Here is a 20,015-nt window from a genome sequence, read left to right on the forward strand (position 1 = left end):
AACCTGAAGTGTCCTGATGTGGTAAACCCCACCCATCTGTTACTCCGAGCAGTTTAAACAAACGCCAATGCCAAGAATTACACATGTAACTACCATTCGACCCACATCTGATCAGAACACACAAGTGTAAGAAGGAGGAAAAACGGGAGACTGAAGGGAAAAGGCGGAGAAGAGAGGAGAAGAGAAGAGAAGAGAAGAGAAGAGAAGAGAAGAGAAGCACACACTTACGGTTTTTGCTATGCATGTCTTTGTGGGAGTAAAGTGGGGAGGGAATGAGGGGGTGTGGTCCAAGACTGACTGTCTCTGTCTGTCTCACTGGGAAACTACAGCCCAGCTACCTGAATGAAAACAAAGGGGGGGGGAACATGTCAGAGTCACATATAAAGGTGAGGTGGGGTGAGTCTTAATAATGGTGTGTGCAGTGTTTGCTCATTAGCTGCAATACTGTGCTATAAAATCAGCTGTGAAGACATAGTGTATTGTTTATTTCTGAAAGAAACAGCACCTAATGATCTGCTTCTTGCTTTTATTTGCTTCAAATTGGAAGTTCTAGCCTGATCCCCTCTCAAAACGTGAGCACAAATGCATAAATGCATTTGTGACTTCACACAGATGTATAGACACATGCATACCAACACACGCACACACAACCAGATCAAACACCATACTAATAAGATGCATACTTTAGAGTAAACATCATTCATTGCTGGTAAAAAAAAAAAAAAAAAAAAAGGTCTACGAGTAGACGAACTGTAACAGAAACAGATGTCTGAGGACAAATGTACGAATGTGGACTCACACATGCTTTGCTATAAAAATAATACACTGTGATGGGGAATGAACACCAGCCACTTTGGCAGGTAAACAGCCATCATCTGTTTAAACTATCAAGCTGCATGGTAAAATAATGAAAGGTGGCTGGTGAATTCTGGGATGAACCAGACATTTGTGGTGAGTTTCCTACTATTTATGAAATATACTGGAGCAACTCAATGAGATTAGAGAGGGCAGATTATTGATTTTTTATTTTTTTTGGTAAGTACTCAACAGTTACTGCTGATGCATTTCGAGAAACTGTAGGAAGTTTCAAGTCCTAACTCCACCAAGCAGAACCATTTATCACTCAGCAGATAATTGCGTCTGAGTCATGATTATTCACTGTGTAAACACACACACACACACACACACAGACAAATGGCTGCACACGCATGTACATACACACATCGACAAATACATCACAATTGAACAGACGCGCACACACACACGCCGCATATACACACAAATTACGCCAAAGTGTCCATGAGCATCTTCTCTCAGCCCTGTGTAAATACACTTGGCAGAGTAAGTGTCACATAGACGCCAAAAGGGCTGTAGTCAAGTTAAGCCAACTCCCTAATACCACACACACACACACACACACACACACACACACACACACACACACACACACACACACACACACACACACACACACACACACACACATACACACACACACACACAATGACAAAAAGACAGACAAACACGTGAATGCAGGGGCCATCTTAAGAGATAAGGTTAGTATTACCTATTCAGGATGTTGGAAGAATCAATATGTGGGTACCAAGTCCAAACCAAAATTATGAGAACAGAGTTGAGCTGTTGAGCTTTGACACTATCTGTTACCTCACTGTGGAGGCATTTACAGGACAAAACTGGGAATGCTCACTAACACAACAGGGATACTGTGGCCACATTGCAGCCTCCACTAAGACTTGCTGACAAGAAAGTGGGGAAAAAAAAAAAAAAAAAAAACACACACCTTCTGGAAATACTTGAGATGATAACAACAGCATCATCAATGCCAATGTGCACTTCACACAAAAGGAATAAAAGCAAAACAATTTAGCAAAGTGCTAGGGCTGAAAAGATTAGTCAGCTGAGTGGTTTGTCGATCAACAAATTAATCAAATCTAATTTTGAAAAACTCGATGATTACTGTAGTCATTTATCAAGTAAAAGTTATGGCATCACTAATGCTTTAGTTTGCTGGCATTTTTTTCTGATTTTTATCATTATAAAATGAAACCTCTGGCGGCTAGTCACATTTCATAAGCAATTTTAAGACCTTTAATTAGACTCTGTTTACTTGTGATGGGGCTGTCCTCAGTATGTGTGACATTTGAAATTAATGATTAACTGACTAAGCAAAATAAACAACGGACAGATTAACTGTCAATGAAAATAATTTGTTGCAGCCCTGCAAAGCAGTTCAAAGACCTACACACTGATTCAACCACTTCTTTTTAAATAAAAGTGTGTGTGTAGGATATTATTTCTGGTTTTGCTGTCAAATCAGGTATTGGGAATTGCTGAATTTCACTAGTTTTGGTATAAACTACCCAAAGTCTGGTATCGTGACTTCCCCATTGCCTGGATGTAGTTAGAGGTTAAGTTAAGGGATTTATTAAGGCAATGGAAAAGCCACTTGTGTGACACCTTTCTCCAAAGTGCTTTTGCGAAACGATCCCGAGGCAGTGCTGGTGTCATGCTCTGCACAATAAGCAGCACAAGTGACATCTGAGTGTGTGTGTGTGTGTGTGTGTGTGTGTGAGTGTCACAATGATGTACAGCCCTGTTAATGAGTGTAGTAGTATCAACAGCAGCACACTGGAGCACCAGGGTTGAATAAACAGATTAACCCTGCGTGTTTGCTGAAAGTGCACATAAAAGTATGCCGCAGGTGACACGGTGTGCATGTGTGTGTGTGTGTGTGTTTAAGGTATAGCCACTGTATGTATATGTATGGCAGGTTTGTGTGGGCATGATATCATGTGGAAACCAGGATGTGCACATATGTATGTTCAGTGTGTGTGTGTGTGTGTGTGTGAGCAGCTGTGCAGTAGGAGATTTTGGAGCTTGCTTACTAGTGTGTGTTTGTGTGTGTGTGTGTGTGTGTGTGTGTGTGTGTGTGGCAGGTGTGTAAATAGGCCACTGGAAACAGAGTGAGGGAGGCAGCTGTATTCAGACTAGCAGGATCAAAGTCCAGCACCCCATTCACAGGTATGCAACTACAACAGTAACAATTTAACACACAACATCATGCACACGCACACATACACACACACACATACACACCAACTCAGCCGACTCAATTCTACAGTTTTGTTTTTTTTTTCTTGTGAAACTGACGTGTGTGTCTGTATGTGTCTGGAAAACGGTTGGTATTTAAAGAGTGGATGGCTTTTTTAAACACCGTGAGGCATTAAAGTTATGTTTAAAGTAATGTAATGTAATATAATATGTAATGTAATGTATACACACACTACACCCCTCCTCCTCCCCATATTCAGATTCTCTGGATTTCGGTATGACTATTTATTTTGCCGCACAGCAGCCGTGTTTCCTCTGTGTTCATTCAACCAACACAGCAAGGAAATGACAATACACACATTAAAATACACACTGTAATTTAGTCTTATTTTGTAAAACCAAAACAAGTGTAGTCCAAATGTTTTGGAAATTATGCTTATATTATGATTTTAAACACATTTTATTCACTAGAGCTTAAATTTGAAATGTAATGACCCACAGAAACAGATATGGGGCAAAACGAGAACGATCGCCTTAAGCACCACAGCTGCTTTGTGGGTTCAGATTCAGACTGCCATTCAACCTGTGCTGAGTGCCACTCCCACTTGGTCTCCTATCACTCTTTATAATTTATTGACCAAAAAAAAAAAAAAAAAAAAAAACACACAACAAAAAAACACAACAGAAATGGCTTTAACTTCTTCATCTCCTCCAGTCCCATTGGTGGGTTTGTCACTGCAGTGTAGCTGAATTTTGTGCAAACCCACAGAACTTTATTTCAAATTATAGTGGAGATCCCAAAGTTTCCAAAAATACCAAACATGTTCTGCTGAATTACAGGGAAATGTGTATAAAATGATGCACAACACAAGTAGATACCTTCTATTTGATTTGATGGCGCAGCCATAAAACAATGGCATCTTGGTTCTGTATATTTCACTCAGTGTAAGTGTGATGCTCCTTCAATGAAGCGTCGAAGCCAGCAGATACAGAATATATATGAGACAAAAAAAAAAATGTTCAAACTTTGAATTATGGGGGAAAGTAAAGTGGAAAAAAAATCAGGGTTTAATGGGTTAAAAATTATGGTCCAACATGAGAAATCTAACACTTGGAAAAAAAAAAAAAAAAGAGAAAAGAAAATGACAGAAAGCAGAAGCTAAACTAAATTAAAGTGATTTTTGAAAGACAGTAGGTAACTTAAGTTGTTGGCAGCTGGCTCCCATCTTATCTATAAGAGTGCAACAGTAAAATAAACACAAAATGATAGCAGGCAACCTTAGTGCTTAACTTTGTACAGAGTGTAGAGCTCTCTATATTTAAGAGTTAATGACTGGTGAACTGGTTTTGCTTTCCTTTTTTGTCCCGACACAGACTTCGCAAAAGAACTCTTCACGAGCAAGAAGCCAGATTGGAGCTACCCGTACAGATTTACAATACATGGACGGCTGCCCAGGCAAGGTCACTAATCCACTCAACCACAAGGGCACCCTCACTATTACACTCTGCTGTCCGTCGTTATGGCAATGCTGAGAGCTCAGCTGGCCTCCAATTGGCTGCTGGCTCAGCCTGTGGGCGGGCCCACCGCAGGAAGAGGAAGCAGAGGCTCTCAGAGCTCAGCTGGGTTTGTTTACATCTAGAGAGGGAACGAAGGGGAGGGGAAGAGAGAGAGAGAGAGACAGAGAGAGAGAGAGAGAGAGAAAGAGAGAGAGAGAGAGAGAGAGAGAAAAGAAACTGAAGACATGAAAGCAGAGAAAAATAAGGAAAATAACAGAAAACAGAAATAAGGAGAGCTAGAGAGAAAGAATGAAGAAAAAAGGCAAAGATCAGAGGAACGACAACAAAAAATATAAGAAATACCTTCCCCTGATAGAGCATCTTGCAGACTAATTGGCCTGAACCGCAGCTAACACTTCAGCCAGAGCCGAGCCGCAATAACAACAGCATTAACATCAGGGACAAATAAGCTGCAGCACCAGTAAACTAAAGGAAAAACATCTGTGGTGAGGGCAAAAGTTTCCAACAATAGCCAATCATAGCGTAAGAAGACTACACCACAGCCTGCACATACACACTTGCAAAGAAACCCCTGCACACAAACACACACACACACACACACACACACACACACACACACAGACGGAAGCGCTGAAGAGCCCAAACACTTGAAAGTCAGCAGTGAACTGAAACTAAAAGCAAAGGAAGTATTTTTTCTCCACCTGCCTCCGAGTCAGGGCTCAATTAATCCACCACTACAGAGAAAGGACTCAGAAAGAGGAAGAGAGAGGGGGAGAGATAAAAAGAGATGCGAGCGGAGAGAGCTTGAAAAATAAAGAAAAAGACAGAAGTGCTCCTTCCAACAGCAAAACATGACCCTTTCCCTCACTCGCTCTGCTTACTCACACGCAGCGGTCCAACCAGCATGGCAGAAGAGAGAGAGAGAGAAAGAGAGAAAAAGAGAGAGAGGGAGAGAGAGAGAGAGAGTGCAAGTGAGAGAGAGAGAGAGAGAGAGAGAGAGAGGAAGCCAAAGTAGATGAGACAAGAGAGTTGAGAGGAATAAACAAAAATATCCGAAAGCACTGCAGTGAGCTGATTTTTATTTTCCTACACACTAGCACCAAGCAAAGGCATCACTTCCAACATTTAAAAAAATTCTCACTCACTTTTTTTTTTTTTTTTTTTTTGGAGTGTTTTTCCACTCTATCTAGTCACGGAGTGCAAGGCTCCTTGATGCTGCCATTTGAGTAGCAGGTGCTCCTTAAAATACATTCAAGCTAAATCGAAAAGATTTAAAGGGTTTTTCCAGTTAGAGTCAGACTGATTTACAGATTTAACAATTATATTAGGTCGATTTTTTTAAAAATATTGGATATCAGTGTGTGCATGTCTTCCCTCTGTGATATGAAAGAGGTTATACTGCTGGATTTTTAAATTGTTTGACAGCATCTCACCTTTTTATTGTGTATTTGCAACACTGTCCGTCATGTTCATTTTGTTCATTCAGGTATTTCAGTAAAGCACGGTTTATTCTAGTGACAGTGTTTTTGTTCGGCAATATAATTTTCAAATTTCAAGATGTTCAATATTAGCACAAAATATTGGCAGCTTCAGTTTAAAGTACATACATATATGTACATAAATACTGGAATCAGTATCAGTCTTAGAAAGCCCATATTGGTCAAACCTAATTTTTACTTTTTAGTGTTGTTGTTGTTTAATTCTTTTATTTAATCAATAAATATTTATTTATGTTACATATCATGCTACTAGATTCCTTCGTCATGCTCTGATACATTCAATGTGACAACACATGCTCGTTGTTAAAATGTCACTGCGATGCCCCAGCCTCTTCATGGACATTGCAGCTCACACACACAGGCGTGAAAACATTTTCTTCAGGCAGTTTTTACAGAGTTGACCTGTGCACCTCAACAGAGAGAGCATGGCACTAACACTGCCGGCCTTTAGGGATTTCATTAATTTCCCACTGGGGCCACTTATGCTAATTGTGTACAGTGTGTGCATGCATTACTGTACGAAGCTTTGGATAAATACATCCGTAATTCTCGGATGTATAAGATAGATCTTAACCTATTTTGAACAGCAGATGTGGCAAATTGAACAGCTACTCATCACAAGTCTGAGCTTTAAGTAATACCCACTCTCTTGTGCACACACAGCAAAGCAGAGCAGCAAACTGGGCATGCATAACTAGGAGCCACTGATCCCCAAGGCTACCAACCCCCCTCTGAGCATGTGTGTGTGTGTGCGTGTGTGTATGTGTATATATGTAAAGCCTCCCTGATGACTTGAAGAAGAGAGCAACCATGAATGCACATTGCAGGGTAGAAACGCACACATAAATACACATGAGGATACTATATCTGAACCAAAACCCTTATACCTGTCACGATATCAGAAGTAGATTTCTGGGAATGTAACTTAAAGTACTACACGTGTGAGGACACTACGCTGACATGGTAGGGTGCAACAATGGTAAGAAATGCATACAGTATCACAGGGGTACAGTGGCTGGCTGAGTTCCTTGGGGCAAAATGCTCAGCGAGAGGACAGCGGAGGCATTTCGCATCTCTGAGTGGCCACAAAGCCAAGGTTTTATACTAGCATAGTGCACATACTGCTTTGCATACATGTTAGAATTAGGTCAAATAATTAATCAAACTCAGAAACAAAAAATGTTTGATAAGGCTGCAGTCATGACGTGAAAGTCTTTTTTTGGAATTTAACTTCTATTCGATTTTCTTTTTTTAAAAAAATTATGACATCCTTGTAAGAATTCCATAGTAATCCTTTTTTTTTTTTTTTTACTTTGGATTTGTGGATTTTGCTTCAGTTTAATGTGATGAATGTCCCTCACTAAAGAGCAGACACCAACTGATATATATGGTCTACCGATATATCAGTCAAATCATATGATCAAAGATATTGTCCAATCACAGCCAAATCAATAATGGTACTGGTATGCCAAAAAAAAAAGTCCATTCTCCAGTAAAAAGCACTTAAGATGATTTAAAAAAATATTATCAAATTGTCAGGAGATGCAGGTATATTTGTCATGATATGATTGCTAGCTTAGAGATTTTTTTTTTTTTTTCTACTGTAAATGTGTTTTTATGTATAAAAATATCAGCCAATATATCCATATGGGACATTTTTTTTGACTCGCCAATGTTGATATCAGCACCAAAAATCCAGTATTGGTCAGAATCCATTATTATGGAATAATTTTCCTCAAAACCATGAATATGTTATAACAAGAAACTTCAAGCTTTTGTTAAACAAATGGCTGAGCAACCATCTTACCATAACACTTGCTGGGTTTCTTTGTGGAATTCCCCAATTCTTACAGTATTAAAATTATCAAATTTATTTTTGTCATTTTTCAGACATGGGTATGAACGCTGTGCTAAAATAATATCATTAAAGTTTATTCCTGCAACTTTAATATCAACACATCAAGAGTGCAGCCGCAGTATTAAGTGAATTTGAAGATTATTTTAAAGTGTTGCCGTGGAGATCATGCAGGGCACGGTGCTGGAAGACAAAGAGAGGCGGTGAGATGCACAGGCATTATGAGCAGGTTTCAAATCTGCAGCTACGCAAATACTTGGCATGTGCTGTAACCCGCCGGTCCAATACGATGCCTCTTTATTATCATATTGTGGCCCCAAGATTGTTATGATGTTTTATGGGGAGCTCACTGGGGATTCCCACTCCTACTGGGTGTGTGTTTAAGACCTGTTGTTACCCAACTCTGTGTGAGAGTGTGTGACTGTGTGTGTGTGTGTGTGTGTGTGTGTCAGCAAGTAGACACGCTGCCAACAAGGGGGGCCTGCAGGGGGCAGGAGCAGGCTCAAAACAACACTGTCTGCCAGGAGCCTAAGTGCGTGCGTGCATGTGTGTGTGTCTTTGTGTGTGGGTGTGTGTGTGTGTGTGTGTGGGTGTGTGGGTGTGTATGTGTGTGCCTCACAACACCACTGACCTCTTTCTGCTGAGAAAGAGAAAGCGAGAATGTGTGTGCACGTAACACCACTGGCCTCTCTCCACAAACAGAAAGAGTGAGAGTGTGTATAGAAAGTGTGTGTGTGTGTGTGTGTGTGTGTGTGCGTGCGTGCGTTTGTTATGCATGACCATGTGTCTCCCCCAGCTCGAACAGAAGGCTGAGGCTGGTGCACGTGCCGCCAACAGAAGGAAGCAGCAGCTCCTAGGCAGATGCGAGCGCGCTCAGTAGAGCCACAATCAAACACAAACAAGTGGTAGACGGACAGGGCAGCCGGCCAATCAGAGCCTGGCTCTCCACTGCAACCATGTCACCAACAAACGCTCTCGAAGATGAATGCATGCTACCAAATTTCAACACGTCTTCCATTCTGGAATTCCATACTTTCTCAGGACCCTTATCTCTGGCCTGGCTTCTACCATGCAGTTTAACGTTCAACATGATGGATGGACACTGATAGCGGCTGGCCAACACCACGGCCAACAAGGCCATTAAGGACTGCAGCTTAAGGTTATTCATCACAGCAACAAATATCACAGAACATGAAAAGACAGCATGTACATCTGTGAAGACAGTCAAAACAATTTTCAAGCCTTTCCAGATTTTTTTTTGCAATTCTGCAACTTCCTGTGTAAGAACTCTGCATCAACAAAAGATGAGAAATGGTAGGCTTGCAGCTTGACGTTCAGTCTATGCAGCGTCATGTTGAAAGTAGGGCATTTTTATAACCGGTTATGTGCCGATGTTTATTTCCTGGATTCCTATTTTTTTTCATTGTCGTCTTTGGAAAAAAATGTTACTATTAAGGGTTGTAAATGCTTGTGCACAACTCTACATTCATCTGGTCATTTATTCTGTAAATAATTCAGCGATTTACATCTACTATCACCCAGGGCATGAACAGAGTGCTCAGTATTTGCTAAGAAGTAGGGAGGATGTGTTTAAAAGTGCCCTGCAGGGATAAATATGTTTTATATTAATGTGTTTGGGTGTGTCTGCATGTGTGCATTTATTTCTTACTATGGTGTGTGAGGACTGGAGATAAACTGAGGTTTTTGTGTTACTGAATGTGTGTGCTGTCGTCGTGTCAGTATGCCCTGAGGGCTGTGAGAATGTGTCTTACCGTAGTGTGTGAGGATGCCCTGAGGAGTGACCACCTGGTTGCAGATGTGGCAGACGACAAGACAGAAATCCTCCAGAGCTGGAGAGCGGCCGTAAACGAGCATCTCTGAAACAAACACGTAGGGAAGAAGAAAAAAAAAAATTTAATGAAGAAAAATCATGCATCTCTTTAACCGGCAGGTAAATGAACAAACCAGGTGTCCGTTAAGTGTTGAGAGCACAGACAACAAAACCGACCATATGTCTCCAGTAGATCCCTTCTTCCATTTTGTGATAGTCGTACAAAGTTGTTCATAGTTTTGATTATGAATATTCACAGAAACAAGTATAATCATTAACAGAGTACTGCATTTACAGCAGGATGGTTTCTGGAACTGGCCCAGCTGTGTTTGTGCACTGAGCAGAGATTTTTTAGGTGTAGCAAAAGAAAACAGTAAAAAGCCTCTGTTGGTTAGTTCAGAGGAGCGGATTATAGGCATGGCACAAGAATCAATACTTCGATGACAAGTCAACAGTCAGCAATTTTGAAAACGATAATAATAGTAGTGTTTTTATTATTGGTAGCTTTCACTCAGCTTGATCCCTCATTCTGTAACTTGGTGCTGTTATCCTCTTGAAGCTTTCATCTGTCTTTAAATACTTGAAACAGTTTCAAGTGTCTGATTTTTACAGGACTGTCGATCAAAATGAGAGATAAGAGGGAGTTACAAGAGGATTCAGTTTCTCTAATTTCAAACGGATATTTTGTCGATGTGCTTTGTTTTCTAGGTGAAGGCTACAGGCCAATGTGCACTTGTAACGCAGTGTTCTTATTCTAACGCAGGGCTGAACCCAAACACAAGGTTTCTCTTTCCTTGTTAATGTTTACACAAAATGTCTAAAGACCCCGTGAAATGGTTTCAACTGCTGAATTTGATGTGCTCCCTGTTTTAACAGGATGCCTAGTCCATCATGTTGTATTTCACCTACATATAACCACCTACACAAACCTGCCTGACTCAGTCATGTGTCACTGAGGATTATTTATCATTTAGCCCAGCTTTAGATGTCATTATCCCAGTTTCAAGATAGGCTAATGCTAATCACCGTGCACCATTCAACTTGGTGTATAAACTGTTAGCATGGTACACTACAGTCAATGATCTACTGAGGGCACATGGATGAGTTTGGTGTCTATGTTCTCACAGCTTGCCTGGTGATTTCCATGACTAAAATGTTGAATTTCCATTCGCTATGTAAATGTTTATTTTTCCTTGAGCAAAAATTTAAACACACTTCAGAGGTCTTACTAAAGTTTATGACTCTTCTTATTCTGCTCTGAAAGTGAACATCAAGTTAACACAATGAAAAACAAATATAACATATGAATAATAGTTCCTGATCTTTTAACCGGAGACAAAATCCCATGATATTCCGTAACTTGTTGCACGAATGTATTACATTTGCCGAACTTCCCGGTTTTAAAACTTCTCAGAAACTCCGTGGCCTGTGGGAACGCTGATCACTGAAAAGACAGCAGCGTCTTGGAAGTCTCAACTGTGACACGGCAAGAGATGCGTGACATCTACACAACCACACCCAGCCAACAAACATCCAAGATGTATTCAAATATTTACAAAGGCAAATATGTTCAAAAGAAAACAGCTATTATCTCTTTTGGCTAAGCTCAGAGCGTAATCTTCCTGCACCCAAACAAGCGCTGCTGACAGAAATCACCGCACTTATTAGCACGGGGCTTAAGCCAGACTCACTGGGGGGAGGCCGGATGTGTGTGGATGTGTGTAGTTGTGTGTGTGTATGTGTGTATATTCATCGGGGAAAAGCAGAGAATGTGTGGGTGCCTGCGTATGGGTGCACACTGCCATGACCTTGCATTGCTGGAGTGTTTTCTGTCATTTGGAATGCCAAAGAGGCCAGCAGACAAGCTTAGTGCCTACCAGAGCGCCTGTGTGTGTGTGTGTGCATTCGTGTAAATGTGTGTGTGTGTTTGTTTAAAGCAGGCGCAGGGGCGGCAAAAGATCTGCTAGGCCACTCAAGGTCAAAGTGTGGCTTATTACAAACACATGAACACAGCATGCGTGTGTGTGTGTCTGTGTGTGTGTGTGATGCCTAAAGAGCATGACTGATTGAGCATGTGAGTGCATGTGTGTGTATGTGTGTGTGTAGGTTTACAAGGTCAGTGTTGGTTTCATTACTCATATGCGAAGGCTTCAAGGACACATATGCACACTGAGGTTGTCATGATCACTGGAGGGGGGATCTCATTACTATAAGCTATGAGCTATGTTAATACAGTTTGAAGAGTAAATAATAAAGAGTAATGAGCAAAATGTAATTAAGTTTATTTAGTAACTACAATATTTATTCAGTTTTTGTAACCCAAGAAAAACCAAGCAATAAATTATCAGTATATTTCTAAATATCAGTTAAATTCTATGTAGCATTGTGAATTAAAAAAGGCCATCACACAGTATCAAAGCTAATAAAGGAATACTTTTTCCAAACCTGCATTAATCCAGGAACAGTTGACTAAGCATGCCTGCTCTGTTTCAGCGACAGTCTGCCCCACATTCACAGCTACACACACAGACACACACAGACACACAAACATCCACACCTGGAAGCTGCCCACTACAAGCACAGCCTTCTGCTGCGAGTGGCGGAGCAGCTTCAAGGGGTCAAACGGCTTCAAACAAAGGCACCTTGGCTCTGGCTGCTGCGGCCGAGGACAGCCTTTCTCACTCTGCGGCTTTAGTAGGATTTTCCAGGCACGGTCCCACTTTTGAACTAGCAACCCTCTGGCCACAATTCCACTTGTCTAACTTGTCAGTGACTGCTGGACCAATCCTCAAGGCAATAACATCTAGCTCCGTCATCACCAAATAGATTGCAGTGTTTATCTCAGTCCAATTCAATTAACCAGAGTGGACTGGCTACAGCCATAATAATAATGCACGCAAAAGGTGTTGATAATTTAGGGGTGGGGCTTAGTGGGGAAAAAGTTTTGCTTTTTTTGTCATTGCAGTCATCAGACTGTAAAATGGCAGCAATTTATGAGTTCGTAGCACGAGCATGCCTAATGAGAGACTGGTAGCATTGCTCGCAGATTATCTCAGCCCAACAACTGCCCAAATGGCCCATGTGTTTGTGTTCAAAAGACAATCAGCATCAACAAAAAGTTTATGTACTCTGCCTGTGATCCCTTTCTGAGGATATGGGCACATTTTCTTGATCATAACCCACCAGCAGGACCCAGCCAAATGAAATAAACCAATCAAAATTTATGATTGGAAGAAATGATTTTCTGGCAAATGGCAAATCCCAAGAGTTACACTAACAGAAAAGGACTTAGTACAAGTACTTATAAAAGCATGAATGCAATTTCCTCTGCATCTGCCAACGCAAATGCAAACGGAGTGTGTAGCCTATTTCTGCAGCCTGTGTGTGTGTGTTTCTCAAGCCAACTGCCGGAGCTGACTGCCAAATGACTGACAGGCCAGAGAATGAACTACGAAAACAATCACTCATGGTGAATAAGCATGTTCAGAGCTACTAAAACAATCTCTCATTGGCCAATGAGTATATTTATAGTGAGTGAATTGACTTCCCATTGGTGAATTAGTGTTTTGGAAGTGACTAAAATGAGTTTATTGGTGAATGAGTGCCTGGAGAGTGCTATCGAGCCTCAGAGAGAGACGGAGACACAGAAACAAAGAAGTGAGCGTTTCCCAGTCCTGCTGCAGAAGCTTGTAGCGTTGCTGACCTAGAACACAGAAACACTGCAGCTGTACCAAAGCTACAACAAAATGTTTCACCGAGTGACTGACCTACAAGCAGTCAACTTGGGCAATTCTTGAGACTAAGCCTTGTAAATAATCAATGCGCTACTACACCAGCAGGGCAGGACGTAGGCCACGGCGGCTGGTTAATCCCAAAACTCACAAGCCACTTCCATTAATTTACCAGCCAGCTAGACTTTTAAAGCACCAAATAAAGGTTAGTGCTCCTCCACGGTGGCTGGCAGAGTAAACAAATTTACCTGCACTGGGCTGGCAGCTGGTGTTTATTTCCCATTCTGGTTCGTGATGCAGAACCCAGGCTACTTACTGGTCTGTTCCCCCCATTCCTAATAAAATGTCCCAGATAATAAACTACACTTTCTAGACTTCTACCATCGTTTCAGGAACTAGCAGGGAGACTATCATACCCAAGTGCCATTTCCTTTCAATAAGACAGCATTTCTTAGACTGTGGACTGTCACCAAAAATGGGTTGCATACAAGTTTCTTGTGAGTAAAACATTAAAAAATCCCATATTCATATGGGCTTCGGATGAAACTCAGGCAGCAAATTTAACTTTACACATGAGCCAGGATAAAAAAAAAAAAAAAAATTCACTCAAATGCTCCAAACTCTTGAGTTCCTGGCTCGACTTTGTGTTTATTAGTCCCGTCATGTATTTTTCTTGTTTGTTTGACATCGTGCTTTAATCCTGGCTACATAGGGACTATCGAGTTTGTGGATGTTGACATGGTTTCATGCATTTTTCACAGACACAAATTCCATGCAATCTTTAATATGGCACAACGCCAGTGCATCTTGATTCTCCTGCGGGAAGCCAGACCTTGCTGTAAGGGATTTGCAAGAAATGCATGAGATTTATGCATCGTCTTGTTCAATTGTTGCTCCAGAGTTGACAGGCTAATGTGACTAATTTCATGCTAAATAATTTGAATGCAGACTGCGGCGACCAAACTCCTCATTACTGACTCGGAGTTGTCTGCCACATTAAAGCAGCTTCCCAAACCCTCTGTTAAAACAGTCTGGTTAAGACCAGAGTAAACAACACATGCATTGCATACTGTATTGGACCATATTCAGACTGGCACAATGCAGCACGTTGCTCCCATGTGTTCTGCGCACTCTTCAGTCAGGTACATTTTGGCTCTACGTATGCCTGTGAAGTACCCAAACATATTTTGGTATTGACCCACTTTCAAAGCAGGCTTGTATGGATGCCCTTTCTACACTGGTGACCTAAACCACATACATAACAGCTTGGCATCTGCATGGAAACAAACAGATGCATGAAATCTATAGCAGGTCCAGGGTGAGAAAAGCACGGAGCGAATGTAATGTAAACCTCTAGACAGGGAGGTAAACATACTTATAGCGGCATTACAGCAGCACCTATTTCTAGAGAGATGATGACACTGGCTGCTAGTCTGGTCAGACTATGCTGCTGTCAGTCGTCATCATCTCCAATGTGTGCATGAGCGAGAGTGAGAGGGAGACAGAGATACCAATCATCTCCTGCACCACACATTCATTACTGTCGGCCTGACCTCATCATTTAGAAATCTGTGTGTGTGTGCATGTGTTGGAGAGCGTTAGTCATTAAACCATGTAATATTTCAATCTCATACGAACCCTGCCTTTTGTTACTCATTGAAATGTATGGATAATTTGAAATGCGTCTTCATGTATGTTCCTCCATTTGGAGTGTGTGTGTGTGTGTGTGTGTGTGTGTGTGTGTGTGTGTATCACTCTCAGCAGGCCTCGGTGTCATGTTGCCAACAGATCAGCAACTCTGGGGATACCACTCCAGTCTGGCTCTGAGAGAGGAAGATGAGGCATGTGAGTGTGTGTGTGGGTGGTATTTGACCGATGAGAGTGAGAGGAGCTTCTCTGGCTGTGTGTGTGTGTGTGTGCATTTGTGTGTGTGCAAACATGTGAGGGTTGGAGCAGGCTCAAACTTTCAGCAACAACTCCAGCTCTGGCGTGATACTGCTAAGCATGTGTCTACGTGTGTTTTTCCAGAGGAACCCCTCTGGCCCTGTCCCTGGGGGGACACCCGCCCCCTCGCCCCCCTTTTCAGTAAACTGTATCTTCAGCTGAACACTCCTGATGATTAACAAATGCATTTTGTAGGCTAGATGGAACTGCAACAAGTTATGACAGATTTTGTGCCATGAGTGTGGGTTGCTGCAAAAGACTTCCGAGTCCTTACAGCGATAGAGTAGCAATGTGGTTTTAATATACATGGATTACAGGGCAAGGCATTTTTTTTTTTTTTTTTTTAAATATGGGTTCTTATTCTCCAGCAATGTTCTTATTTCCAACAGCACAAAAGTTAATCACAATTAAATTAAATTAAAATCCCTTGCTTTTTATATTTCATCTCAGACAGAAAATGGCCAAAATAATCATACAGATACTGGAAAAATGTCTTTCCTTTTGCTGCCCCCTCCAGGGGGGTCAGAGGTCAAGCTCAGCTACAGAGCAGCATCCCAGCAACTGGTGGGGATTTAATGAATTTGCTCAGTGACACTTCAGCAGTGCAAATGTTTGTAGACCTGATGACTAAAACACAGATCAACTGGCTGAAGGACTGCAGCCTTAGCCGCCGGGCCAGTAGACCACCTTCCTGTGGGCAAATAGCTCTCCCCACAGCAGATATGTATCCATCAGCACAATGCATCTTGTTTGATCAATATGACTTCAGTGACAGAGAAATGGTCAGCCCTAATGCTGCCATTCTTAAACGCTACAATGGTGCTTGCCATCCAATACCAACATCACCACCAACAACAGCAAGTGACAGCATCAAGTTAGTCCAACTTCCTCACCTTCTCTGAGTTTCACGGCTTCACCAAGGCTGCAAAGCTTGTTGTCGCTGTTCTCCGAGGATGAGTCTGCATTTGAATAAACAAAACAGCCAATTATCAACATGCGTGCACGTCCACAACAAACTTTGGGGGCCACGCATGAGGCCATGCTGGACTCACTGGCTAGCAGGTTAGCATTAGCTTGCTAGCGCCCTGCGCTGGCTTCCTAAATCAAGTGGAGCTGTCAAAGCTAACAACAAACTTGGAGCTGGACAGTTGAGCAGACCATTACTGCAAGCTTGAATCGTGCAAAGTCTGCACTGGAAAGTGAGCGTGGATCAGCTGCCTGTCGGAGCCTGTTAAAGCAACATATTATTATTGCATTTCGTAGTAATATTTTGACAGTTAGTTTGCCTCAGCTTTGACAGATCCTGCATGGTGGAGGAGCTTTACTCAACTCAATCACAGACAGTTGGACCACGCACTTCCCGACAGTTTGCCCGTAATAGCAACAACGTTACCAGCGTGCGAACTTACTGTCAACAACACGTAATTTAGCCGCACTGACGAAGGAAGACCAAGGTTTGAAAAGGAAGGTATCCGGACTTGGTATTTGGCGATCCAGTGTCGCCATTGCTCTTCCTTCTTGTTGCTTTGCTGAGAGCCGTTTTTTTTCCTCGCTCTCCTTCGCACGCAGCAGGCGAAAAACGAACGAGACAAGCAGGAGCGGCTGACGTCATCGTCGTCAAGGCTCGGCTCCGCTCGGCAGCTGTCGGAGGGTTGAAAGGTTGTACGACAGACAGGGCACGATTCACAAGTTCACGAGTTCAGCTCAGGAAAGGTAGCGACATAGCTCTCTGTATACATCCATGCCTACAAGTTGGATGGTTACTGCCTTGCTGGGATTCCTTATTTTATCAGTTTCAAAGTATTTATTGCGGGTTTTTTTTATTTTTATTTTTACGTAGCCTGTTTAGTTACCATGCTGCACGCCACAACCCACTGCATCCCACTTTTCCACTGAGAAGAGTTTACTTTATCATCAGTAAATGTAGCAATAACTGTGCTGAATTATAAACACGACACTATATAAGCTTTAAGGCTAAAAGCTATTTGGAGATTATTTCCATAAAATCAAATTTACATTTCTCTCATTTATGTCCTTAATGTGTTGGGGAGAATAATCTATCATAAAACATTAGGGTTATATATCGGGTTATAGGCTGTCATTGTGCAGAGGAAGTTATATATTTTATTATACATTATATTAGATTCATATAGCTGAAGCCAAAAAGTGGATTTTTAACAGAAGAAGTCAATCATAAATTCAGCCACAGCCTGCACCTGGGTCAGCGTTTCACTGGAAAAAGCAGGTGGGCCTGGAGTGTGTTTGAGCCTGCTCCCAGGCCCATGGCACTGCATTGACCTCTTGTGGCTGAAAACAGAATTTTCTTTTCAATGGGAAAGACAGATAGGAGGCTGATTTGAGATGAAAGAGGCTGGAATTCCCCATGTTGGAACAAATTATGACATGAATTCCCCTTACTTTCAAGAAAGGGGCTGATCTGTTAGAATTAATAATCATAAAATACCGCTCCCTCTGTTAAATTTGAACAAAGGGAGTGCTCATATCAGACTTTTATTTAACAAATGGATCAAATGGATCGAATTATAACAGTTGTAGGATGTTAAACTCTTACATTCTTCTTTTTCTAAAATTAAAAAAATGAGCCTATGATGACCAGTGGTATCCAATCATGAAAAAAAAAAACAAGTAAATAACACAAATCAGTTACTGTGTGTACTGTCTGGTGTATGATAAAAACTGAGCTGAGACATCCTGTGCTCACACACACTACCGACCACATGACACAGCATGAGGTAGTGATTTTAGCTGAATCAGGGGGAGTGGGTGATGGCGGGAGAGGGAGAGGGAGAGAGTGAGACGGAGAGGAAAAGAGAGCTTCAAATGAGGGCAAGGGAAATGACCTTGATTTGTCTTGTGCAATGTGTCAAATCAGGTCAAACCCGTACACACACTCACATACCGCCTCGTGCACTGTGCAGATGCATGCACACACTCACGCGCAGGCACATGCACGTTTCTCTCTTGCCACATGCATTCAGCACACACCACACCGTTTGAAATTGTACAAATCTGTAATGTTACTTTTATTCTTTTCATGCAAAATCAAAATGCAATTAAATGAGAAGTACATTTTCCTTTTCTTTCTGATTCTTTCTCTTTCTCTCCTCTCTCACACACATGTACCACAGTGTGTGTATTTTCCCACCCAGACAAGCAGCTATCAATTAAGTCACAGGATAAACCACAAAACAGAAGATAGCCATTTTTTCTGTCTTTCCCGGAGTTGTAACGATTGTTTTGGGTCATAAATGCATCCATCCCCCTCCCTCTGCTGCCGCCCCAACCTCCTTTTTCCTCTCTCACAGCTGGACAAAAGCTTTCGAGTAACCGTTTCCTCCTGGTGCACACCACGTTATCCGGCTCTTCTTGTGAAATACACCGCACAGGTGACTCCAGAGGAAAGTTATGATTTGATCTCGATTTCTCAGTTTCAGTTTTTAATTCCTCTGTTTTTACATTTTATCAAGTACTTGGCCACTTTCAAAGGTGCTATATGTGATGTGCCTGCCTCCCTCCCTCCTTCCAACTAAGCTATATATTGTGTAAAATTGGTTCCAGCTGAAAATAAGGAAGGTGCACTGAGTCATACATACAAGGCTTTGAAATGAGGTATTTTACATCCTCATATCCTGATCTTGTGTTCTCTAATGAGGCCTCAGTCTTAGCCCTTATTACACAAATTGCCTTCAGCAATAGTTGCATCAAGAGGGAAGACATACATGTGTGTGTGGCTCATTACAGTCTGTGTATAGGGTTAGTCAGCAGCCTCACTATAGTGCAACTAGAGGTGCCTCAATGCCATGCTCAAGGGCACTTACTAATCCTCCATTTCTTCACTTTGCCTCTGCAGTCAAAAAAGTAATCAGCTGGGAATTAGACACGTAAACATGCACATAGAAGTAGTGTTGTTTACATTTTACCACACAAGCAAATGGCAACAGATAAACACATCCACACACACACACAACGTAAAAATCATTCATTTTTATTGAAAAAAAAAAAAGAAAGAACATTCAAATTCTGCATGTTGCACAGTGGATGTATGTCCTTCTGTTGACTGAGACAGCTCGGCAGGTTAAAATGCACAGGAATCACTCATGAAGCTTGAGCTGGTTGGAGGATGATTACAAGAGTGCAGAGGCATAACCAGTACACCGCAACACACATTCATTTACTTATATTTGTTTCACTTCGACTTTGGACATACAGCACAATCCATTTTGACTACAGGAAAAAAAAATCCACAATAACCATCTGCATCACTTTTAAAATTGAAAGAAGTGATGCGCGGTTTTAAAAATGTAATACCGGCTAAAAAAAAAAAAAAAAAAAAAAAAGTAAATGGAAAACTACAATGACCTGTGCAAACAAGGACAATGACGAAATAACTCACTGAGCATCACATTGAAATATCTGCAAAGTTTAAACAGGGAAGATTAAAAAAAAAAAAAGCATTGCTTTGGCAATATTGTTTCTATTTAACAGTCATGCTGATAAAGTCATGGATGGAAACTGAAATTAAAAAGGAAGATGAAATCACAACA

General features: G+C 41.5%; 1 protein-coding gene across 2 annotated transcripts in view; it reads right to left on the minus strand.

The window, feature by feature from the left end:
• atxn7l1 (ataxin 7-like 1) overlaps positions 1–17,003 on the minus strand; it is a 39,389-nt gene extending 22,386 nt beyond the window's left edge. The window contains exons 1-3 of one of the 2 annotated variants that reach the window (XM_030045619.1): positions 16,860–17,003; positions 16,344–16,409; positions 9,717–9,821 (exon numbers count right to left, since the gene is read on the minus strand). In XM_030045619.1, coding sequence (XP_029901479.1) covers positions 9,717–9,821; positions 16,344–16,409; positions 16,860–16,956 — 268 coding nt within the window. In that variant the 5' untranslated portion in view covers positions 16,957–17,003. Of the gene's footprint in view, positions 1–228; positions 339–9,716; positions 9,822–16,343; positions 16,410–16,859 lie in introns of those variants that run through there. The other variant, XM_030045620.1, reaches the window with a different exon arrangement.
• Between the last annotated feature and the right edge of the window lie 3,012 nt (positions 17,004–20,015).

The sequence above is a fragment of the Myripristis murdjan genome, chromosome 23, assembly GCF_902150065.1.
Source record: "Myripristis murdjan chromosome 23, fMyrMur1.1, whole genome shotgun sequence".
Classification (NCBI taxonomy): domain Eukaryota; kingdom Metazoa; phylum Chordata; class Actinopteri; order Holocentriformes; family Holocentridae; genus Myripristis; species Myripristis murdjan.